This window comes from Eurosta solidaginis, chromosome 5, assembly GCF_040869045.1.
Source record: "Eurosta solidaginis isolate ZX-2024a chromosome 5, ASM4086904v1, whole genome shotgun sequence".
Lineage (NCBI taxonomy): Eukaryota > Metazoa > Arthropoda > Insecta > Diptera > Tephritidae > Eurosta > Eurosta solidaginis.
Genome location: NC_090323.1, coordinates 248,192,865 through 248,219,464, shown reverse-complemented (window position 1 = coordinate 248,219,464; position 26,600 = coordinate 248,192,865). Strand labels below are relative to the sequence as shown.

General features: G+C 33.6%; 1 protein-coding gene across 36 annotated transcripts in view; it reads right to left on the bottom strand.

Moving 5' to 3' along the window:
- The window catches only part of tipE (temperature-induced paralytic E), an 80,703-nt gene that overhangs the window by 34,524 nt on the left and 19,579 nt on the right, over positions 1-26,600 (bottom strand). For 13 of the 36 annotated variants that reach the window (XR_010953732.1, XM_067789509.1, XM_067789520.1 and 10 more), the window contains one exon: positions 6,290-14,829. Coding sequence is in view for 35 of the 36 variants with exons in the window: in XM_067789509.1 (XP_067645610.1) it covers positions 6,290-7,764 (1,475 nt within the window). In the remaining variant the exon portion in view is untranslated. Of the gene's footprint in view, positions 1-6,289; positions 14,830-15,540; positions 15,633-26,600 lie in introns of those variants that run through there. The other 23 variants (XM_067789546.1, XM_067789527.1, XM_067789529.1 and 20 more) reach the window with 7 other exon arrangements.

Sequence of the window (26,600 nt, the reverse complement as noted above, 5' to 3'; positions counted from 1 at the left end):
ATAAATAAATGTAGGTACGATAACCTCCGAAGAGAATTTAGACCGAACGGCATCTGCAAGGCAGGTGAGTTTTCACTGAGAAGCTCTTCAAGGCCCAAGTACAACGGAGTGCTTGCAAAATAACTGCCGAGGGGCGACCCTGCTGAGATAAACTTTCTTCTAAGCTTTCTTCTAAAATGTTGATGTTGCTTTGCCTGGGACGTGAAACCAGGATCTTCGAGTGGTAGGCGGGGCATGCTACCACCACATTACGGCGGTAGCCTATTTCAAGGTTACTTTAGCACTATATAGGAACCTTTTCGGGACTTTCTTAGAGACCTTTTCGAAGCTATTTCACGATTTTTTGAACTATTTAGGGATGGCTTTGGGATTATGTTACAGATATTCTGGGGATTGTTTCGAATCAGTTTCTAAGTTGTTTTCTTAATAATATAGCCGAGACCATTTTGTAACTATTTCGGGATAATCTACGTATAGTTTCGAGATTATTATGCGACTATTTTGAACCGTTTCGAAAATATTTTCGGATCTATTTCGACGCTGTTTGAGCTTGAATATCTGCAGGCTTGTTACAGGATATTTTTGAAATTTCGCTATTGTTTTGGGAACTATTCCAAGACCTGTAAGGAATCATTTCATAAATAACTGTTGTTGTTGTTATAGCGATAAGGACACTCGCCGAAGGCCACGGGTAGGTGAGGTTGACAATTAGGTTGGAGAAGCTATATATTGCCCTGGCAACCCCTTGAATGGGTTGCGCTACACAACCCCTTGAATCAATTCGCTATTTTAGTCGCCTCTTGCGACAGGCATACCTACCGCCTGTGTATTCTAAACCCTTAAACCGCCTCGTAAATAACTGTATTAGGGGGTATTGGGGTCCACCTTGTAAAAAATGCCATATATCCCTTGTTCTATGGTTCACTGCGGGTTTATCTACGGATTACTTTGGCATATTTTCGTGTATTTGTCTCAAGATTATTTACTACAATGTCTCGGAAGTTTTGAGGATCATATTGGGTTATATCGCAATAATTTTATGTTGTATTTTCTTAGTGCGCGCTTCAGATATAGGCTAGTCATTTGTAAATTCTTCCCACCACTGCACACAAGTAATTAAAAGGAAGGGCAATAGTTTGCCAATAAGTGAAAATAATGCGTCAACACATCCGAGAATCAAAGAACACAGAATAAATTGTTTGTATTTATTTAAGTATGTACGATTTGCGCGTGTACAGCTTAGATGCGATTTTGAAAATGGCTATTTTTTTATTTTTATTTTATAATTGGATGAAAGCATTTTCGTTCGATTTTCAAATTAACCAATTAAGTAAGCGTCTTTAAGACAATGTAATCTGCAATAAGGTTTTGCATTTAACTTAGGACATGAAATAAGACAAAAACAAATAGGAAAATCCTCTTGAGGTATGAGCAGCAAACCCAATTTTTTGTAGAGACAGAGGCTTAGGTTGACAAAGTACTATCTCCGTTTTACGAAGTTAGCATCCAAAAAATAGATATTGGCTTTCGAATTTCGAAATTCTACATTTCGAAATTTTATTTATTTTTTGTTAACGCGCTCAGCAAATTAAAAAAGTAAAAGTGTGGTTGTGGTCGGCATTTTTCTTTTATTTGAATGGCTGAATTCTTTTTTTTGAAAAAATACAGTACGAGCAATTCCAGTGGAGAGTATTTGCAGACATGAAAGTAGTAGCCACTATCATGGGACTATCTGACTTTTCACCTCGTATAACAGTTGTTATACTAAATTTCTCAAAAAAAAGAATTCAGCCCTTCAAATAAGGGAAACAAGCGGACCACCACCACATTTTTACTTTTAAATTTGCTGAACGCGTTAACAAAAAAAATAAAATTTCGAGATGTAGAATTTCGAAATTCTAAGGCCGATATCTATTTTTTGGAGGCTAGCTTCGAAAAACTGAGATAGTGCTTTGTCTACTTAAGCCTCTGTCTCTACAAAAAAGTGGGTTTGGTCCAATACCCAGCCGGCTGTTGTACAGTGTAAGTTAGTGATTGTTTTTAATGACCTCGGTCTAAATATTCGCATTTTACTAAAATAGCAAAATAAGAGAAGTCAGAGTCAAGCAAATCTTAAAGCTACCAATAAAGCTGCTTTGCTTGTTTTTATGTTATATTAATAAATTTTTGGCTACTTAATATTAAAGCTTTTGTTTATGATAATCCTCAAATCACGCTCGTGATAAATTGCCTCTGAGCTAACACAAATCCTAATGTCATTTATGAAGGTTTTAATATGTGAATAGAAGTAGTTATCAAGAGCGTATTTTAGACTAGATTGTTATCAACCATTGCTTATATGTTAAGGTAGGTCGCAAAGCAGTCTTCCGCATGTTATATACCATTGTTAGTTCGGTGGTCCCATGTCATCGACAACAATTACAGGGTTCTAATCTACTTGGGAACAGTAAAATTTTTAGTCATTTTAAACGCTTTTATTTAGCTTGACTCTGTGTAGCGGCCGGCCGAACAGAATATTGTTATTGAAATTTAAGTAACTTCCCAATAAGCTACAAGCTTGAAACTTGGAATATAGTTGAGAACCCGATGACAATGCAATCATAAAAAAATTCGATAGGTGGCGCAAGGATCGAGATATTAAAAAAATCGTATTTGTGGTTCGATTTGGTTCATATTTGGAAGACATAATACATAAATGAATAGAAAGCGACCTAGGAAAAAAATCGGTGCCAGGTGGCGAAAGGATCGAAATTCGAGGAGGGTCAAGCATACGAGTAAAGTCTTTGGAAGGATTATGTATTGAGGACTTAGACCAATTGTCAGGAAAGAGTCCTTGTAATAATGAGTCACTAATTGAACTAAATAGAATGAGAAATAATAGGCAATTAAATAAAGACTAAAAACTTGAAAAAAAAATTATAAAAAAAAAGTGTTTAAGTTAAAACAATACTTGCATTAAGTAATAATAATGCTAAAAGCTAGAAAATAATTAGGTAGGTCCTAGGTATTAGTCATCACACTCCTCATTAACCTGATCAGACAATTAAATAAAAGCGTTGGACGCGTCAAATTAATGATTTCGGGATTGTTTTTGAATATTTTTAATAGTTCTTCGAAGTGAGTTCATGATTGTTTGATATATCATATCGGAATTTTTATAATTTCTAAGGTATCTCTGTGTTATTTTGAGATTCTTTTCGGGATTGCTTCGGAGTGTGTACAGCATAATTACAACACGACCTACGGGGCTACTTTGAAATAATGTTCAAACTTTAGGAGAATGATTTTCCAAATCATAACGGGCCTGTTTTGAGAATAATATCGAAGTTGTTTTCGTTTAGTTGTCTCTAGATGATTTGGAAATATTTTTTTTGTATTGTGCCGGAATTGTATTCTCATCATTTCGTAGTTATTTTTGGGGTAGTGTCGAAACTATTTTGGAATCATTTGACAAATTTCGGGACTGTTTTTTGATTGTTTCCGAAATAGTTTCGGGAATTTTTCGATCCGTTTCGGAACTTCTCGGAAATGTTTTACGATAATGTAGTGAGCATCATATATGTAAATATTGGCTTTAGAAACAATCAGGACTTATGCGGGATTTTTTCGGAATCACGTTGGGAGTATTTCGGGATACATTTTTTAAGGATTATTTTGAACTATCTCTGGTTTTGTTTTCGCGATCGACTCGGCACGATTTCGTGGTAATTCAGAGGCGTTTCGGGACAGTTTCGGAACTATTTCCGAATCATTCTGGTATGACTTCTGAATCTATTTCGCAGTGATATTCAGGTCAGTTTGAAATTGTTCCCAGGATAATTTTGGGATAGAAGAAGGACTGCGGATTTCGGGATGATATGAGGAGTATTTCGGAATAGCTGCGAGCCTATTTTCGAGTTGTTTCAAAGATAATTTTGGGGATTTTGGTCCTATTTTCGAAATCAACTAGGCTCAACTTTGGGGCGATTTAGAGCCGTTTAACAATATTTCGAGCCCATCTCTGAATTATTCAAGCATAACTAAATCTACTCTAAATCTATAAGCATGCCAGAAAACTCTGACATGAATTAACATCTACGTTGGAAGATGCTTAAATTATTTGCCCTGTTACGCCCTAGTCTGTTGCGGTACTCTAAAATCTACCACAGTATTTATATTTAGAAAAGCTGTGACTATCCTGCTCTTTTGAGGAAAATTTAGACCTTTTCCTTTTGATTAGACGACAACTGACTTAGTAACTCATTAACACCCTCGTATATAGACTTATCATCAAAGGCAGTTTTATGTTTAGCAAGATCTCATCATTCAGTTCAATGAGATGCTTTCTTATAACCCTTATGCTTATGTAGTTAAAGGACTATGCGATAAGGAATCTCAAGGCTAAACGAATGTTAGGCATATACATATATAAATGAAATAACGATATACAACAATTTGTATGTTTTGCTTACAAAGCACATTTGTATTGTGACGAGATGAGCAATTTTGTGATAAAATCTTAAATATCTGAAACAAAGAAAAAACAAAATTTATATGTATGAATGTAGAACAGAGAGAGAGAGCGTTGTTGGTAAAATATCCCAACAACAACAACTATAATTAATTACATAGCCATAAACTAGCAATTAAGCTGATGCAATGAAGAAACTTAGAATAATGGTACGGATTATGTATACTTAATGTATTCATGTTTATATACAAGTACTCTTGTTAGTTCTGGATAGATTAGCATACTGCAAAAAATTTATAAAAAAAATCTTAAAACAATAAAGTGACAAGTTTCTCAACACTAATCTCAAAATAAAGGGGTGAGGGTATAGAAACTCGGAGACGGAGGGGGTTGGAATATTATAACAATACTATAATATGGACGGAAACTTTATATATAAAGAGGAGATACCGATATGTAACAAAATTGTTGGAGAATGTGATGCACGAGTGATCCAGATGATCTAGCATACTGACATACTAAGTAAGCTGTATTTAACGAACGCATAACGATAAATTTGCTTTGAACTCGTTGTAATTGAAGAACAGTAAAATCTAACTTTTCGCCGCAATTGGTAATAGTACAGAAGGCCACATCTAGCTGTAAATTAAATACATTTTAGGCCGAGAAAAACGTTTTTCAAAGAGTCTTAAGATATATAGTCCTTAAACCGCCAGATATGGTGAATCTTTACACACTCAATTGGTAAGCCTGATAAAAATTGAAAGTACAAAGGAAGGAGTCGAAAAGTTAAAATTTTCAGTGCTTTCGGGATTCGCTATTTTTAGGAATTCGCTATTTTTCGGGAACTATTGTGGTCAGTTTAGTAATCGGTTCAGTATATTTTCGACATGAACTTTAAAATGTTTTTAAAGTTATGTCCAAATATATTCTGGATAGTTTTGGGAGTCATTTTGGGAAAATTCGGAATTCTGTATAAAATTCTCAGTTGTAAAGATTTAACCGATTCAAAAAGTTTGCCGTAATCTTTTCTTAAAAAGTAAGCCTTTCTTTAGAGTAACCTTTCCTAAAAATGTTATCGGTTCAAAAAAGGTAATCTTGTGTAAAAATACATTTTCTAAAAATATAATTTTATAAAAGTAACCTTTTATAAAAGTAACCTTTTATAAAAGTAACCTTTTATAAAAGTAACCTTTTGAAAAAAGTAACCTTTTTAATAAAGTAACCTTAAATATGCATTTTAAAAAGTAACCTTTTGAAAAAAGTAACCTTTTGAAAAAACTAACCTTTTGAAAAAAGGTACCTTTTGAAAAAAGTAACCTTTTTAATAAAGTAACCTTAAATATGCATTTTAAAAAGTAACCTTTTGAAATAAGTAACCTTTTATAAAAGTAACCTTTTATAAAAGTAACCTTTTATAAAAGTAACCTTTTATAAAAGTAACCTTTTATAAAAGTAACCTTTTATAAAAGTAACCTTTTGAAAAAAGTAACCTTTTGAAAAAAGTAACCTTTTTAATAAAGTAACCTTAAATATGCATTTTAAAAAGTAACCTTTTGAAATAAGTAACCTTTTTAAAAAAGTGCCCTTTTTAAAAAAGTGCCCTTTTTAAAAAAGTAACCTTTTTAAAAAAGTAACCATTTAAAAAAGTAACCTTTTTAATAAAGTAACCTTAAATATGCATTTTAAAAAGTAACCTTTTGAAATAAGTAACCTTTTTAAAAAAGTAACCTTTTTAAAAAAGTAACCTTTTTAAAAAAGTAACCTTTTTAAAAAAGTAACCTTTTTAAAAAAGTAACCTTTTTAAAAAAGTAACCTTTTCAAAAATCATTTACTCACCCCTGCACTGAATTCGACGTCGACAGTACACCATTCTCCAGCGAGTCGCGTGACATTTCATCCGCCATTTGTACTTTTAATTGATGACCAAACGAATTCATATCTGAATTTTGTGTCATTTGTGAACCGAGCGGCGATTGTGGCAAATATTGACCAGGCGTTGTCACCGACCCACCACCGCCACCACCACCCTGTGATATTGAGGTCGTCATACCGGGACCACCATTCGGCAATACCAAATCCACACAACTTTCACCCGTCATCGAATCCATCATATTTATCACTTGACTACCAGCAACATTATTAGCCAATGCAGCACCATCACTCTCATCCACCTCACCCTCATCAATATCCATATCTTCGGCATTCTTATCGAGCGGCGCCGTTTCTTCATCTTCATTATAAATTTTAAAATATGCATATGTCAGGTATATAACCGATATAATAAACGATGGTATCGGTATAGCCATCGAATAGATCAAATTCAATGTGTTCTGCCAATAATCCAAATCGCTTATCACCAAACTTGGATCGACTTTTGAATAATAACATGGAAATTTAATGCCAATTCTTGTGTAACGTTTCAACCATATCGTACAATTGAGCATTGGTGGATAGCCGCAACCTTTGACATTGGGAAAGAGGCGTGCACCAACATAATAATAAAGGGAATTATTACCCATGAGACCTTCATTTAATTCAGAGATCTCATCGAATGGTTGACGTTCCTCGTTGAGCAGCAAGCCACCGCCGCCGCCGCCGTCAGCGCCCATTAAATCCTCATCCATTATTTGTTGTTCTTCATCGATGAAATAACCATTGATGCCATCAGCCATAACGGCGCTATCACTACCAAAACTTATGCTATCAAGTTGAATGCGATCAACGTTATTCGTTAACACCGACGCTGCCGGCGCCGTTGCCGTTGCTCCTGTTGCTCCCGCTGTTGCTGCTACCGCATCCACTCTCACACCACCGCTACCGCCACTCATTGGCCTATCCAATTGATTCGCTTTGCTGGCATCGCTGGTTACTGCCGCTGTCGCTGCGTCGTAATCATAATCACGTATGGCGCGCTCATAACGATCTGTGCGCTTAACTGGCGGTACATAACGTTCCGCTTCAGCTAAATTGAGGTGATATTCAGTGAAATTGAATTCATCTGTGTAATTATACAAATTCAGTCGATAATTAACGCGTACTTGCGTACAAATATAAATATCTTTTGTGCAACCTTCGCGACATGATGCCCACGAACAATTTTTGGCACCAAAATATGTTTCGACATCATAGGTTTCACATAGTGCGGGCACCTCTTCGAATTGCATGAATATTGTTGTGAATGCGGGTTCAATGACGAATGGTACGAGAAAGAGAAAGGCGAACATGCTAAATGTACCGAGGAGTATGAAAAAGGCAGTGGTGTAGAAGAGCATTTTCTCTTTAAATGTACGTTCTTCTATTTCATCACCCATTGTCGTTGTTGTTGTTGTTTAATGGCAACCAAGGTGAGAGATTTTGAGCAAAATATATATTTATATCTACTAGTTAGGAAATGAATGAGTGATTGATCGTGGTTAATTTGCGAGCGATACGTGCATACTTTCGTCAGCGATTTGTGTATAACTCTCGTGAGTAGTTTGTGAGTGATTCGTGTTTTCTTTCGAGTGAGTGATGTTGCAGGCAAATGAGCCGATGTGCAACGTCGTAGTTTTACAATGTAGGAGCGATTATATATATTAATGACAATTTTCGATTTTTATGTTATGAGTTTTGATTTGTTCTAAATTTGAATTGCGCTTTGCATTTATTTTTTCTTACAACAAAATTTATTCTTATGTATTTTTTTCTTAGATAGTTAATTTATTTATTGACTAAATAAAAACATTGTTTTTAAAATAAATTTGTAGCTATTTTTGTTGGTAATTTTTTTTAAACTTTTCATAAACTAAACACTGTTTAAATATTTTCTAGTTTATTCTTTTTCTTACTTATTTATGTATTTACTAATTGGTACTCCCAAATTTTCTTTATTTTTTTGAATTTATAATTTTTAGCTATTTTTTTAACTTTTTACGAATACAACGTTTTCGTTTTAATTAAATTTATTAAAGATATTCTTCAACTTAAAATTTATATTTATTATTAAATGTTTTTTTTTGTTCATTTATTTAATTTAAAGCTGAATTTGTTTAATTATTTATTAATGAATTTTTAAAAATTATTATTTTTTTAATTTATACTTAATTTAATTTGAGATTAAATTAAATTTACAAAATTAGCTTTTTAAATTTGTTTACTATATACCTTTTTTATCAATTCAAAAATTTTTTTTCACTTTTTATTTTTTCATTTACTTATATCTATTTTCATTTATTTTCTTTTTGTTTTTTTTTTATCAAAATTTGTTTAAATTATTAATTGTTTTATAAAATTTTTTATGTATTAATTTTTATTTATTTCTTTATTTTATATGACCATAAAAATTTTGTGTTTGAATTTTTTTAATTTTTTACGTTCAACTTTTTATTTTCTATTTTTGTGTTTGTTATTTGAAGTTTATTTTCAAGGATTGTTTTTTTAGGTAATGCGTCACGTTTTTCAATGTTTATTCTTAAAAATAAAAATCAACTCAATAACCGGTTATGCTTAGGCAATCACGTTTTTATGATATTTAGTATTTTTTTATAATAAAGCTTTTAAAATAATTTTTTTTGTTTAATTTATTAAAAAAAAAAATTCTTATCTTATTTTGCATAAACTGGTCCTAAGCGTTTTATTATAATATCGTGCGCTTTTTTCCTTAATGATAAATTCTTATAAAGTTTAGTCTAAGTTTATTTATTATATTATATATTTTTTGATACCAAGCGCTTTAAGTATGTATTATGCTAACTATAATTTTGTTTTTGTTTTATATACAAATTTTTTAAATATATTTTTTTTTGTAATTAGCGCTACAACTAAAATTTTTTTTTAATTACAGTGTTGTTTTTTTTTTTGTATTATCACAGTGTAAGTTGCTTTTATTCCTTTTTGCCACCTTGCTTATCCTTCTTTTTGAAATTCCTTTACTAAAATTGTTTTTTATTTAGTACCTTCTTTAGTAAATTTTATTTTGAATTCAGTTTGAAATCTTTTTTACTTCTTCTGTTTTTAGAACCAATTTTTTTGTTCGTTTTTCTTAGTGCTTATTTCTTAGTTTTCTGCTCCCCTCTGTGTTTCTTCCTGCTATTTCTATGTTTAACTCGTATCTTCTTTTTCTTCGCTGTTCTTCTTCTTCTTCTTTTTCTTCGTTTCGTTTATATTTTCCCTTTGTATCTTCTTTTCCTTTTTTACTGGTCTCTTTTTTTACTATATTTGGCGTTTTTCTTCCTCTTATTTTTTCTTCCTCTTATTTTTTTATTTTTACTACCATTTTATCTGTTTATCTTTTGGCTGTCTTCTTACCATCTTTTACTACTTTTTTCTTCTAGTCTTTTTTTTCCCTTTTTCCCTCCCTTTCTCCTGCCCCCTTCTGATTTTGCTTCTTCTTTTTATTTTCTTATTTTTCTTTCTTGCTCTCCTCTCTCTTCGTTTTATTCTTCTCACGTTACCTCTTTTTCTCTTTTTTTCCTTTTCTTGAACTTTTTCTTTATATTTTGTATGTTCTCCTTGGTATTTTCCTTCAAATCAATTAATTAATGCGATACTACGCGTGACTACATCCAGTAACCCACAAAATTCTTGTTACTATGGTTATGTAAAATGTCAACGTCTATGGGTTTGTTGTTGTTTTTTATGCTTTTTTTTTGCTTTACCATGCTATAGAATTATGTCTTTAGTAGACAAACTGTCACTGTCGCATAGCTTTTTACGGTGGATATTTATTTGTTTTGATGGTGTTGTTGTTGTTGTAATTATTCTTATTGCTAATGCTTTATTGGTTTTTGCTGTTGTTGTTGTCCACAGTCAAATATTGCTGTTACTGTCGCTTTTATTACTTTGACAACATTTTTGCTTTGCTACTGTTCATATTGACAGTTTTTGTCTGAGACTTTTGTTACTTCTATGTCTTGAAAAGTTGCTTAATGTTAAAACTTTTTCGGTGCCCGATATTTTTGTTTTACTTATTTATGTATGCGTCGGTAAATTTGCGTCGCACTTATTTGCTAAGCAAAGTTAAATAGCATTTGACATGAAATAAAGAAAATTGTTTTTATATTAAAAATGAGTTAAATTTTTGGTTTTGTTTCTTTTTTTTTTTTGTTTTTGTTCAGTTTCTAAATGCTTTGAGTTGTTAACAATGCTCGTCTTCTTGAATTTACGTATTTTTATGCTTGTTAAACTGCTTTAGGCGCGTTTAGCCTTTTGTTTATGTGTTGATCTCTGATTTAATTGCTTCGATGTTATTTATACACAGCAATTCACAGTAATAGGCAAAATTATTACTCATATGCAATGTCTGCTTCTAAAAATTATTACACATACGCAGTGACTTATAATGCCCAGTAGCTCAAAATTGTTGCTCATACGCTCTGATTGATAACTACTAATCGTTAAAAGTAATTTACAGCGTTCGTATTAGTATTTGTATTTTGAAGTTATTCAGTGGCTTTAGTAGCCTTGATCTTTAACCCAGTTGCTTCTTCTCAACGACAGTTACTTAGAATTGTTACTCAAACGCAATGTTTATCTGGTGATGATGCGCATCGCGGTCTTCTACTACTTCTCCAACAATGCCGTGTATTTGATAGCATCCAAATCCTGACTAATTATCTGCCATATTATTTATTAGCTTAGTCTAAATTTGTTACTCATACGCAGTAGCTGGACTGTTTGAGTTGCCAAATACATACTCCCAATTATGTTACTCATACGCTTTTGCGTTTTCTTTTAAGTTTACTTCACTTTTATTTGTTGCTCAAACGGAAATCCCAATTCTATATATTTTCAATTAAGTTACTCATACCTAATGGCGATTTTCATGTTTCCTTAACATATGCATAAGTCTTAATTTTGTTGCTCTTAAGTATAGGCCGCCTGTTTTTGTTGTATTTAATTACTTTTACTTCAAAGTAGCAGAACTGTGTGCATTTGCTTCAGTGGCACAGCAAAATGTTACTCATACGCACTGGCGCCCCATTTTATTTACGCTTATACACATCAAAGCTTCTAATATTGTACGCTGCGTTTATGCGTTTTTTCTGATATTTCAATTAATGACAGCTCATACACACACGCGCACATAACTGTACGTATTCCTCGCACATGCATACAAGTATGCTGTGAGAGATGTTTGAAATGTGCAGGCGTCAATTAGTGATGCTATACAATGCCTTGTATGTATGTAAGAGTACCTAATTATTTTAAAGCTTTGGGTATTTAAAAATTTGCAACAATAGCTATTATATATTTACACACACACACTTGTCGTTTAGATTATTCACACATACATGTGTGCTCTTGCTGTTTTGTTATTCTCTGTCCAAAGCGCTTTTGCAGCTGTGGCTCATCAAAAATTCATAGGCTGTGGACAAAGTTGATACATTCAGACATAAATTACTGGTTGTCCAAAAACAAATGCGTGTAATGTAAAACGTAATTGATGCGTAAGTGTGTAACAGTATGTATTAGTATGTAAGTTTATGTGTTATAACACAAATTTTGTTGACTTAACTTTGTTTGTGCCTTGTTGCCTGCTTTGATGAGGGCAATTTCAATTTTCAATAATGGTCTAAGTAGTATGTGTTATGTTTGCAGTGTGTGTGTTTGTGTATGCCTTAAGTGTACGCGTTTAATATATAGAGTATGTAATACATATGAAGAACAAGAGGAAGTGGGGAAGTTGAAACTAGCAAACGTCGCAAGTTGATGCCTTTGCCAGCTGTAATTTGTGTGTTTGCTTTTTAAATTGTTGCCTAGAACTTGGCCTTTATTTTGAGTTTTCTATTCTCTTTTATTTATAAAGCAATTAAAATGTTTAAGAGTTTTTCTTGTATATATTATGCAAAATTTTTTTGTATGCGCTTGAAGCGTGTTTTTTATTTTTTTATTTTAAATTTAATATCGCGGCTTAAAAATTTAGAATTGAAGGCATAGAAGCATTGCTTGGTTTTCGAAGTAATTAATTTAGGCTTAAAAAATATTTTGCTTACTTTAGTTCAGTTCCCTTTTTGCACATTCATAAATAACAAAAAACTTTTTTATATATATAAAAAAAGGCTGAACAAACATTGAAAACTTTAGTGGACGGAGCTTATTGTAGCGTTGTTGTTGAAGTTTTTGGATTACGTTAAAATTTTAAATAAAAAATTTGTATGTTTATTAGTTTTTTTTTTTTCAATTTTGACTTTTGAAACTCTTTTAGTTTAGGAAGTTTGAATTTATAATAATTTAAAAAAAATTTTTTTTTTTGTCTCAGTTATCTTTAATTTAATTTCTTATTTTAATTTTTCATTTAAAATATTTTGCTCTCTTTGAATTTTTTAAAAACAGCTTTTTTTCAATATTTTTTTCAACATTCGGATTTTTAATGTTTGTTTATTAATTGCAAGTAAAAAAATTTACGTTTAAAGCTTTTTGTTTTTAATTTCAAAGTTTTTAATTATCAATTTTTATTTATAATAAGTCATCACTGAGTTTTTCAAACTTGGAGTTTTTATTCTTAATTTTTAGTTTTTTCGAATTTTAATCTTTAGTGCTTAGCTTGTAATTTTTAGGTTTTTTCGTATTTTATAACTTTTAATAGCAATTTAGTTTGTAGCTTTTGATTTATAATTTTTTGTCGTTAATTTTTATTTTCATACTTTTGTGTAAGTTTAATTTAGTTTATAATTTTTCTTTTGCTGCTTTTAGTTTTTATTATTTATGTTTTCAATTTTATATTTTTATGACATTTTTTTTTTAAGTTTAATATTTAGTTTTAATTCTGAAATATTTAGATATCTATTTTTTAGTTTTAATTTTTTATTTTTTAGACTTGACTTTTGATTAGTTTTATTTATTTATTATTTCTAAATTTGCCTAAGTTTTCATTTAAATTTTAAAATTTTTAATTTTAAATGGAAAATTTGTTTTTTTTTTTTTTGAATTTATTAATTTAAAATTTTTTAAATTTAGTACACAGCTTGTAATTTTAATTTATTTAAATTTTAATTTTAAAATAATTTTTTTTTTCATTCACAGATTTAAGTTTTTTAAATTTATTAAATTGAACTTTTTTACTTAAAATTTGATTTTCAATTCCCTTTAATAACTTTTATTATTCTCAAATTTCAAGCAACAAAATTTGTATTTTTTGGTATTTTTTTTAATTTAAATTTTAGTTTTCAACTTTTCTGCATTTAATTTTTTTTAAATTTAGGCAACAGAATTGATATTTTCTTTTTAAACCTTGGTTGTGAACTTATGTATTTTATTACTTAAGATGTTATTTATGTTTATTTTGACTTAAAGTTTAACTGTTTCATTTTTGATTTTTTAATTTGAAAATTGTAATTTTTGGATTAATTTATGTTAATTTTTGAATTATTTTTCTTTTATTTTCTTTTATTTTATTTTATTGTTTTTTTATGTAGCTTTTTATTTTATTTTACAATTTTTATTAAATCCTTTTCCTTCTTTCTTCTCACTACTCTTATCCAATAACTTTTTTTATTTGCGCTCTCTATCGTTTTCGATCGTTTGTAACAGGCAATTGGACTCACAACAATTCGAACTGATCTGACCTGACTTTAGCTTGACGTTGCGCAGCGTGGCGTGGCGTAGCTCGATATCGACAACGCTTACAAGTACAACGTTAACAATTGTAAATATGTTGTAGTTGTTTCTTGCCAAAAACTTGTTCCACTTTGTTTGTTGTGAGTTTTGTGTGGAGTTGTTGAGGGGAGGATTAGTATTTTGCTATTTTGCTGCTGGTAGGAGTGCGCTGGAAGTGTAGGTTTTTATTTAAATTGTTGTTGTTCGAATCTTGTTCTTTTGGTTGACTGCAGTTTCGCAATAAATAATTCGTTTTTGCTTTAATGCAGCCAAATATTTAAGAGCAGTTTTGTGTCTTGCTGTTAATTTTTATATTTTGGCCTTTCTGTTAAGTTTTTCTTTTTTTGTATTTTAGTTTCTCTCATCACTGCAGCTCTAAGTGCTGCTTTAATACGTTTTAACCCACTTTTATTTTGTTACTTTTTATTTGCACTACAGCGCCAGCATTAAGTTGTAATCCGCAGTCGTCTGTCGTCTGCTTGCGTATTTGGCATTGACGTATGTTTTGCCAAGTTTTTTTTATTATTCTTTTTTTATGTTTCTTTACTTCTTTTGTTTTTGCGGGTGCGTGAGTTTTCGTATTATTTACGTCACTTTTACATGCTAACAGTTGCTAATAGCGTTTTGTGCTATTATTCACTTTCAACACTCAATTTATTTAATTTGTTTTATTAGTTTTCACTTTAATGCGCGCTGCGAGATTTTCCTCATCGAAATTTTTCAAACTTTTGGCTTTGATATTTCTTTGTATATAATATGCATAGTAGGCCGGGTCGATTTGTGGGGAGGCAAAAAAATCTCTGTGAAAATCATATTCTAGGGATCAAAATAAGAAACTTTTCCGAAGGAACCATACCTCTAAAACGAATTCTGGTGTCCCCCAATTTGGGTCGAACTTTTGGGCAAGGGCAAATTTTTAAAAGTCCCACTTTGACCCATTTAGAGTGCTCCAATCGAGTCAAAATGTATTACCGACCCCCACTAACACCCCCTGGAACCCCCTTGGGAATTCACCATACAAACATTTCAAAAAATCGCCGGTTTTGCACTTTACATGAAAAAATCAGCACAAACATATCCATACCAACTGAAAACAGGTGCACCACTGCCTATACGTAACATTTTATTATTACGTATAAGCAAATAAAAAAATTTGAAATGTTTGTATGGAGAACCCCCAGGGGTTTCCAGGGGGTGTGCCACTGGCATCGGTGGGTCGGGCCTCCAAAGTTAGTGGGGGTCGGTCATACATTTGGACTCGATTGGAGCACTCTAAATGGGTCAAAGTGGGATTTTTCAAAATTTGCCCCTACCCAAAAGTTCGACCCAAATTGGGGGACACCAGAATTAGTTTTAGAGGTATGGTTCCTTCGGCAAAGTTTCTTATTTTGATCCCTAGAATACGATTTTCAGAGAGCAATGAGCGATTTTAAAATCGACCCACCATAATGCATAGTGTATGAAATTTACTATATTTGAAACAAAAACTTGTATCATATTTTTACACTAACCAAGATATTTACTTTCAAGCTTAAAACTTTCGCAAGTCTTACTACGCTGGAAAAACTTCAAACTCATCACTTGTATGGCATTGCAATGAAATCTACATTTACAATTTAAAATTGTTTGCTGTTATTATTCTTATACCTAGACCACTTGACAACTAGTAGTACGCTTGGTACCAAATTAGCTTGTAATCTGGTGAACAATCACGAGATCTTACCATTTTAAGGATAATGCCATCCGGTTACAAGGTAACTCCACCTTGAGTTCTATTACCATTCTATTCCAAGCATCAATAATTCGCTACATCGTGTTATAATACATAGCTAATCAGATACATGATACAATTCCAAAATTTCAATATAAGTATTAAGGGATGTGAACTATTCCAAGCATCAATAATTCGCTACATCGTGCTATAATACATAGCTAATCAGATACATGATACAATTCCAAAATTTCAATATAAGTATTAAGGGATGTGAACAACCTTTTCTGAGCATCAGGGTATCCTGCATCACAATTAAAGGGTGTGGTTATAACCTTTCTGCCAAATCGAATTCAAATGCGTTTTCGGTAATACAGTTTCAAAATATTTCAGAACTGCCACGAGATGTCTCTTTATGACTCCTGAGCATCATCTACATAGTGAGGCCTAAAAGCTCAGTATTAAAGAGCATAAGGAAATGCTGACCATGTAGTTGTTGCTTAGTTGTTACAAACCAGGCCAACCTAGCAAACAACTGCTTGATCTAGCCCAGCCTCCAAGAGGGTTAAGGGAGCATCTCCATTAGCACTATGATGAGATCCGGCACCTGCCAATACAGCCGTTTTATGCACACAAGCATAAGCGGGCCCTAGGCGAAATCCACAAAGAGTCAGTAAATGCCTTTGCCCGAACGCGCCCGGTGTATGTAATGTATGTCCTGCATGCGATGTGTGACCTCATAACACCAACCATCTTTTAAATTAAAATGTGGAGCCTACGCCTCCAACGCCAATCTCCCTATAGTCTGCCCCTGTTGAAACTATCAGTTTTCTTGGACTTCCGTTAGAAGACTATGATGAAAATTTGTAAGTGGTCGCATTCATTGAATTGCACGAAGCACTGTTAACCGAACAAAAACAACATTTCACAAACCCATTCTTAATATTATAACGGTAACATCTGCTAACACCTTTTTCATTTAGAATACACCAAATAATTAACATTTTCTTTAACCTTCCGAGTAAAATCTTTGAAATATTTATGCTTAGTTTAGAGGCTGTTTTAGCTTTATGGGCGAACAAAGACAAAACTTTATTCCTAAATTTCCAGCGAAAAATACTGCATTATTCAGAAGAGAATTCTACCTCAAAGGGTAAAGTGTTACTTTAAAAAAAAAAAAACGCTCTATTGCCAACTTTAGCGGAGAAAAGACTGCATAGCTGCGTTAAGTATGCTTTATTGTATACTTTCCTAAAATTGGATCGGATAGCCTTTTTTGGTGTTTTGTTCACCTTTTACTAACGGTATACCTACCATGCGGCCACTGTTATCCTAGTACTTAAAGTGCGTCCTACTCATTTTAGTTTTAACAGATTTTTATGAAGTACTTTCAATGAAATGCTACTGACCTCTCGATCTATCAGAAAAAATATATGAATTAGCAAACATACAGCAGCGAACGCGAAAATAGCAGTGGAAATATTTATCGCATTTCGTCAAATTATTTCTTTTTTTATATTCGGTAACTCAAGAAAAAACTTCTGTGGTTTTTTTTACCGAATTTATGCAAACCATTCTCAAATAAGTTTTCGAGAAAATCCCAAGAATTTGTATGAAAATTGCAAACCATTTATTGAGGTTGAGTTGGGTTGCAGTGGCCGACCAAGAAAAAAAATTGCTGCTAGGTGGCCCAAGGATCGAGATATTCACAAAAATCGTATTTGTGGTCCGATTTGGCTCATATTTGGAACACATAATACATACAAGAATAGAAAGCGACCTGTGAAAAAAAGTCGCCGCTAAGTGGCGCAAGGATCGAGATATTCACAAAAATCGTATTTGTGGTCTGATTTGGCTTATATTTGGAACACATAATACATACAAGAATAGAAAGTGACCTATGACAAAAAGTCGCCGCTAAGTGGCGCAAAGATCGAGATATTCGAAAAAGTCGTATTTGTGGTCCGATTTGGTCCATATTTGGAACACATAATACATACGTGAATAGAAAGCGACCTATGATGTCCGATTTGGCTCACATTTGGAACAAATATTACATACAGCCCGGTATAAATGAGATCGAAATATCTTGGAGTTGGAGGAGGGACAAGCATACGTGGCGCAGAGTCGAGTAAAGTCTTTGAAAGGATTATGTATTGAGGAATTAGATTGTAACAAATTGTCAGGAAAGTCCTTGCAGTAATGAGTAACTAAATGAACTTAATAGATTGAGAAATAGTAAGCATTTAAATAAAGACTAGAAACTTGATAAAAATTTAAGTTAAACGGTTTTATTGAAAACAATACTTACATGAAGTAATAATAATACTAAAAGCTAGAAAATAATTAGGTAGGTCCTACGTACTAGTCATTGCACACTCATCATCAATCTAGGGCATTGATCAGACAATTAAATAAAAGCATTGGACGCTTAAGTTTCTATTGATAGTCATATATAAGACCAACTGAACCCTAATGACAGTTTTAGAAATTTCACGCGTCCGACGCTTTTACCTAATTGTCTGATCAACGCCCTAGATTGATAAGGGGTGTGAGGACTAGTACTTCATGTAAGTATTGTTTTCAATAAAACCGTTTAACTTAAAATTTTTTTTTTAATTATTTTATTAAGAGTAAAAGGGATTGGGTTACATAACTGGATAGGCAAAAACATTAAGAAAATGCGTAAAAACATAAAAAGTTCGAAATTTTTGTAAACATTTTCTCTACATGGTTTTAGGATTTTTTCGAAAACGTTTCTGAGATTCGTTTGCATAGTTTTAGTTACAAAATTGGAGGAAATGCTAAAATGTTCGTGTTCACTGCTGTATGTATATTAGACTGGTTCGATTTATCAACCGATATCGCGCCATCGATTTTTCGATAGGATTTGGGCTTAGGAAAAAACAAAAGATCCGCTACGCATACCCAAAAAAAATTTTTCGAGCCTGCGAAATTTCATTTTTTCGACTTTTTTCGACTTTGATTTTTAAGGTTTTTTCATGACCTACTAAAAAAATTTTCATTTGATTGTAAAAATTTCATGTATACCCTGTCCGACCCAAAAATGTCCTCTAAAAACGTTGTCGATAATAGTTTTTAAAAAAAAAAAAATAAAAATAAAAATATCGCCAACGTTTTTAGCGGACATTTTTGGGTCATATGAAAATTTTTTTAGTAGGCCATAAAAAAAACCTTAAAAATCAAAGTCGAAAAAAAGTCAAAAAAATGAAATTTCGCAGGCTCGAAAAATATTTTTTGGGTATGTGTAGTGGAACTTTTTTCCTGAGCGCAAACCCTATCAAAAGATCGATGGCGCGATATCGGTTAACATTCATCCATAGAAATCGACCCACCCTAATGTATATACATATGTTGTCACTGACATATTCCTATAGGCTGACATATTAAATTGTTTATTCACACTCATACATTACTTTGCACTTCAATATATAAGAAAACAATAACAGCTAAAAATATCAAAGTAAATAAGCCGTGTAAACATAGAAAATATTACTCATACGCCATGTACTACATGTGGTCCCCAACAATTTTTGTTTGTTTGTTTATAAGGTGGGGGTTATAAATTTTTTTTTTACATGTAACTCAATAAAAATAGTCTACTCTTATGACGTCCGTAGCTGGAAATCGTAGAAAAAAGACATGACGCCTCTTCGTCGATATTAAAACCGCCGCTATGTCTGAATTTAGTTTTCCTGCAAATCTTATACGGCTGTGTTAAATGACGTTGAGCAACAACATCAGCTCAGTGAGAACAGGAGAGGGACCTATGCCAGCCGTTCCAAACTAAACGAAGTATCAGACAGAGTGAGCTCTTATGCTGCAGAACTTAACAGCTTACTCCAAACTGGAAAAAGAAGCGTAAAAGATGGGTTTGATTGTGAATGAGGACAAAACGAAGTACCTGCTTTCATCGAGCAAAGAGTCAGCGCATTCGCGTCTTGGAAACCATGCCACTGTTTGTAGCCATAACTACAAAATAGTAAAATACCGTTTATTAGAGAATCAGCATTTATAGCATCAGTTCTCAAATCTAGCGAACAGTCACTCTTGCCAATAAATGCTACTTTGGACTAGGTAGGCAACAAAAAAAGTAAGCTAAAGAAAATCACGCTCTACAAGTCTATTGTCGTGCCCATCCTGCTGTATGGTACAGAAGCATGGACCATGACAACATCATATAAAGCGGCTCTGGAAGTGTTCGAGAGAAAAGTTCTTCGAAACATTTACAGACGATTTAATGATAAGCTGTACAAGCTTTACGCAGACATCAACAGTTGATGCTGCTTAGCCTGGGACGTCAGCCCAGGATCTTCTGTGGTAGGCGGAGCACGCTACCATTACCCCACGGCAGCCGCCAAGTGATAGACCTGTACAGAAGTATGTTTTATGATAAACTTACCGCAGATACGTATAAAAGCTCTAAGGCTTCGTTTTCGTTGGAAAACCGTATTATACAGCAAAGGAAGGACACCTTCGCCAAGTTGGTAGATTTCTCTATTGGTGCTCCCAGTAAGCATCAATTATCGAAACACAGCATCGGCTATTCCCAGCAGGAAAGTAATCTAATGGCAATTTTTTTATAAATCATTTATCAGCCACAAAAACATACCCCGCACACTAAATTTAATTAGGATATATAAAAAATTGAGCAGCTAGTTTGCGTTAAAATAGACAGACGGACTCACAGGAAAACCTACATGGCAGAATTGACTCTGCTTTTCATCCCGATTCTTTTGATACACTTATTGGTGGGTCCATCTCTTTTGCTGTAAAGTTTCGTTTTGGATTAAGTTATTACAATCCAGTGTGGGTTCCGACTTGAACTGAAGTTACCTAGAAATTGAAACCTGCCATTTTTAATGCGCAAGCTCCATTTTTCAGCTCGAATTTAATTTATTGTCTAATATAATCTCAACCTACCCTTACCTTACAGACATAGTGCGTTTACATAAAATGTTGCTCCTCATCAGGGAAAATGTGGCCAAAGTGGCACAGTTAAAGTGTGCTTAAACCCACACTGAGCCTCAAAGGCTCTTAGAAAGACAAGGAATAAACAAAAAATTTATAAAAGTACCTTAAGGTTAGGAACTGAAGTTAACTACCTTTCTGTGGACAGCATTATATGAAGGTACCTTTGGAATAGGGATATGACCATTCTTCTGAAAATGTTACATACGCCATGTCGCACATTTTGACGAGTGCGGCCAAAAATACCAAGAAATACCAGCTGAGCAGAGCTCACAGAGTATATTAATTTTGTTCGCATGACGACAAACTAATCGAGATAGATATAGACTTCTGTATATCACATTGATCTGGGCAAAAAAAGAAATTCATTTAGCCATGTCCGTCCGTCTGTCCGTCCGTCCGTAAACACGATAACTTGAGTAAATTTTGAGGTATCTTAATGAAATTTGGTATGTATGTTCCCGGGCACTCATCTCAGATCGATATCGAAAATTTCGAAAAACCGCAAAAGTGCGATAATTCATTACCAAAGACAGATAGAGCGATGGCCTTATGACGCCGAATAGAAAATTAGTAAAATTTTGGACAATGAGCGTGGCACCGCCCACTTTTAAAAGAAGGTAATTTAAAAGTTTTGCGAGCTTTAATTTGGCAGCTGTTGAAGATATCATGATGAAATTTGGCAGGAATGTTACTCCTATTACTGTATGTATGCTTAATAAAAATTAGCAAAATCGGATGACGAACACGCCCACATTTAAAAAAAAAAATGTTAAAAGTCAAATTTTTACAAAAAATTGAATACCTTTACAGCATATAAGTAAATTATGTCAACATTCAACGCCAGTAATAATATGGTGGAACAAAATACAAAAATAAAAGAAAATTTCAAAATGGGCGTGGCTCCTCCCTTTTTCATTTAATTTGTCTAGAAAACTTTTAATGCCATAAGTCGAACAAAAATTTACCAATCCTTGTTAAATTTGGTAGGGGCATAGTCTCTATGACGATAACTGTGTTCTGTGAAAATGGGTGAAATCTGTTGAAGATACGCCCAGTTTTTATACACAGTCTACAGTCGGTCGTTAACACGAAAACTTGACCAAAAATCGATATATTTTAATAAACTTAGTTCACGTACTTATCTAAACTCACTTTATCTTGGTATTAAAAATGGGCGAAAATTTCGAAAAATTAAGAAAATGCCATAATTCTATACCAAACACGAAAAAAGCGTTGAAACATGGTGATTGGATTGGTTTCTGACGCAAAATATAACTTTAGAAAAAACTTTGTAAAATGTGTGTGACACCTACCATATTAAGTAGAAGAAAATGAAAAAGTTCTGCATGGCGAAATCAAAAGCCCCTGGAATCATGGCTGGAATACTGTTCATGGTATTACATATATAAATAAATTAGCGGTACCCGACAGATGATCTTCGAGATCACCCTGGTGCACATTTTGGTCGATATCTCGAAAACGCCTTCACCTATACGACTAAGGGCCATTCCCTTTTAAAGTACTCATTAGTGCCTTTCATTTGATACCCATTTCATACAAACACATTCCAGGGTTATCCTAGGTTCATTTTCCTAAATGGTGATTTTCTCTTATTTTGTCCCCAAAGCTCTCAGCCGGGTATATAATGTTCGGTTACACCCGAGCTTAGAATTCCCTACTTGTTAATTTTTAATCTACGTATGTATGTCTGCTTTTGAAAAACTCGAAGCTATTTGTAATGATTCTATTAGATTAAAGCATACTTATTTTTGCTAATACAAAATGCTCCTTTTTTAAGATCTTTAGGTTTATTTGTTAACTACGAATTATACATTTATATATTTCCCATTGTTTCGTTCATTGCTTTTTTTACTTTTCTATTTTCATTCACTTGACTGCTTTCAATCGTCATCAGCGATACAATATGGGTTTCTTTGTGCTGTTTTTTCTCATAACTCACACCCTTAGATACATATAAACATACATACATACATAAGTACATCGAGCAATACATTGGCACAATTTAACCCACATTGTTTATTTCTTACTTATTTGTGCTCATTGTGGTTGGCTTTCCTTACCCTCGGTTGAGGTTTGCTGCATTGGTGTTTACATACTAAGTATTCATATTAGGATGGGTGCTTTTCTTCGGGATTGGTCTTGTGGATGGTTCATTTCTTCGGGATGGTTCTACAAAACGCAAGATGACGAGAGTTTAATGAAGAATTTCAGCTAAATTGGGTACCAAATCGTAGTTAGACTTTATGGTTGTCCTGAGAATGAGAATATCATTTAAGAACGAATAGGACGTGGAACTGAAGAAAGAGATAACAAAAAGGTCGAAGCGAAATCAAATAAGAGAGAGTTACCCCGATTTCAGAGAGCGATCAATAAGAGAGAACAAGTCAGCTGTTTCAAAGGTATATGGTAATGACATCAAAATGTATTGGAAATTTCAACCATATTCACCCGCCCATATTTGTAGCACTATAATGACAACCAGCTAAAAGACGAGATATAAACCGTACCGTAAAGTACCCAGTGAAAGTTTGTAGGTCCGTTCTGCTCAAATTAATAAATTTGGCTTATACCCCTTGTGACGGCTGTACTATAAACGATGTGGCCTGTCTTTGCAATACAGCCATACTTGTTTGCACTGTCTTGTTAGCCAGTTACTCATAGCTTTCCTTAGGTTTGATTTGGTGAGCCCATAGAAAGGCTATGGATTGTGAAATTTTTCTTTGCCACCCTATTTGGATTGGCCTACCGATTAATTACTTAAAATTGCTGCCTATCTTTCGTTGGCAAATCAATTGGATGTGGATTTCTGCCTGAAAAATAGAATGGATTGTGTAGTAGAAGCTTCCACCATAGCTGTTCCGCTGTTACCATCAACAAGCTTTGATTCATCCGTGAACAAGACCTCTAAGTCATAATCGGTGTATTATTTTCTGTACTCAGTGTATTCTGTACACATTAGACACCTCAAAGTTCCTTGAGATGGAGTAACGAGAAACTCAAGAGAAAACAAGATATGATTTTTGAATGAACAAAGCATTTGGCATTCGGAATACGAAGTAAATATAATAGTCGAGAGTTAGAGAAACTAACTAGAATGAATTATGCAGAGATCTCGTGAAGGGTTGAAATATCTCACCCTGCTTGATTATCGTACATAAAAGCAGTGACCGATTGAGGTACGGCATTCATATAAAGAGGAAAGAAGAAAAGGCAAGCCAATTATCTTATTAATTACATTATTAATACAAACAAAATAATATGGAAGTAGTTCTCAGCACAGACATATTTACTGTTAGTTGATGAGCTCAAGCAACTTCTTCCCCGAAACATTCCTTTTGCTATTGTCATTCTTGTTTCGTTCCACGAATGGGCTGGAAAGGGTTTTCAACTCGTCCGAAGCCGAGCTTTTACGTTTGGAATCAGTAATTGAAAGGCTAATCCCTGATAGTTCATTGGCATCGTTATCTCGACAATCTTCGGCGTTGTGCTATCTTCAGTGTTATGATTCAAAAAATTGCACTGAAGATGGCACAGCTACGGTATCGGTTTATCTCTGAACCAAATTTTACGAGAGATGACGGAGAATCGATCAGTATACATTCATTTTGCTTCCTTTTCCTCCCAGAGCTTTTCAACTAAGGTTTCCTGTGCATTTTTTCTCGGAAGTGTCTATATAGCCCAAAAGTACCATACCAGTTTGACTACCCTAATGTCCATACAACAATACAAAAAGCAATATGTTTGTTTTTTAGTTTATTCATGACCTCTATAGCATAACAGCGCTTGTTATTCTCCCCTATATTTATTGTTTTTTATAAGTGCAGCTGGGAGGAAAAAAATGGCACTAAAATTTGAAATAGCATTGTTGATAAATTATGGTTACATATTTGCATTTAAAACAGTTTTTCGATAGTAGTAAACAAAAAATAACTGACTCTTTAAAAAAAATCACAAAAATGCATGGTATAAGTATACGAGGTCAATTCACTTTTTGACGCAGGCATCCATCTTAAACGTTTGACTTTAGCTCGCATGATGACATTTCATGCTACCACAGTGAATATAAACACATTAATTTTGGTTCGTAAACTGACACTCGTGTCAGAACACCAAATTAACAAATTAAGGAAACGGGAGTCCAAAGAAACTTGCAGCTTCAACAGGCTTGAACCAAAAATACGTGCTTGTTAGAGGCATTGGTTCCACACTACAACTGAAAATATGGTTGAAGACCCATTACATGTGGGACATATGTATGTACAATGCGTATGTCGGGGTTGATTCTATTACAGTTTTAAGATCAAAACTGTGCCAGAGTGATACGCGTCTACTTTCCTCAATTGCGAGTTCCGGGGTTCCATTCCAATTTTTTAATATAATTATTGAATTTGTGACCTTTCGTGGATGACTATGAGTACCTTTTTATGCTCTATTGGTTCAAGCGACTGCATTCTTGTGAGCGGGATCGATTCAGAGTACTTACGGACGTGACTTCTTATGCCGGCAACGAAAAAAAAAACATCCCGTGAAAGTTTTGAGCGCGGTGTTTTGACCATATCCGCCAGTGTATTTCTGTTGGGCTCGGCAATAGTAGCTATGCGCCTTTCATTGTCTTTGCTTCAAGTGCTTCAAGATTTTGTTACGGCTCTGAATTAAAGGTACAATTGCGGTTACATGCTTGCTAAAATGCAGGTCAGTATCGAACGTCACACCCAGTTATTTTGGTTGGCAGACAGCCGGTACCACAGTGCCATCGACGTCGATGCCCAATAATACCGACACTTGCCACGTTCACGGCAAGTACAAGTACTCTTAAGAGGAAGATAATTGTTAATTTTGCAGCATTGCTCATCTAAAAAACGGACTCAACCTTTTGCCATTACTATGCATCGGTGCAAGAAAAAATAGCAACTCCTTCTGGTGGGTAAGGAAGCTGCGAGATATAAAAAGTAAATAAAAGTGGAAGTAGGACACCACCCCTATTAAATGTTTCTTGGCTTGGATGTTGAATTTCTTAATTGGACCGATGCTTGGTGACCACACATATAGTTCGCCGTCCATTTTTTGAGACAAGAAGGGTCTTGTTCTAAGTTTTCAGTCACTTGCTGTGATTGACCGTTTCAAAAGCTTTTGACAGTTCTAACACCACAAGTACTGTTCTATGGTTAGATTATTGATTCAATTCGTAATTTATTTAAGTATAAATGGAATTTAGCGGTGTGGTGGGCCCCCAGCTTTGAATATACCCGCGGTAGGTATGCCTGTCGTAAGAGGTGACTGAAATACCAAATTGATTGAAGCGGTTGTGTAGCGCAACACGTCATGGCGTTGCCAGCGCAAAATATAGCTTCTCCAACCCAATTGTCGACCTCACCTACCCGTAGCGAATACTGTTTCTTTAACAACCGAACGTACCGTTACCGGAACTTACCAGATTTACATCCGGCAAAGGACCAGCAACAGCGATAACACTGCCCAAGGCCTTCGCGTGTGTCCTTATCGCTACAACAAGAAGAAAGAGCGGTGTGGGGTTTTTTTTTAAATTTTGGAAAGCCGCGCTGATGCTTGGAAACTTGCAGGTTTACAATGAAATAAGGGCACAAGGCAACTTTCCTGTTTTCTGAATATTAAAGAATAAAAACTACCACAAAAATTTTATGAAATTTTCATTTTTCAATCTAACCAATATGGCAAGGTTTATCGTTATGTATGTTTCCATCAAAAATTTCAAAATGAATTTACCCTAAAAGTTGTATACCATGCAAAAATGTATAAAATTAAAAACAAAAATCTTTAAATAAGTTTCTAAATTGTAATAAGGAGTTAGTAACCTTGTCGGAAAAC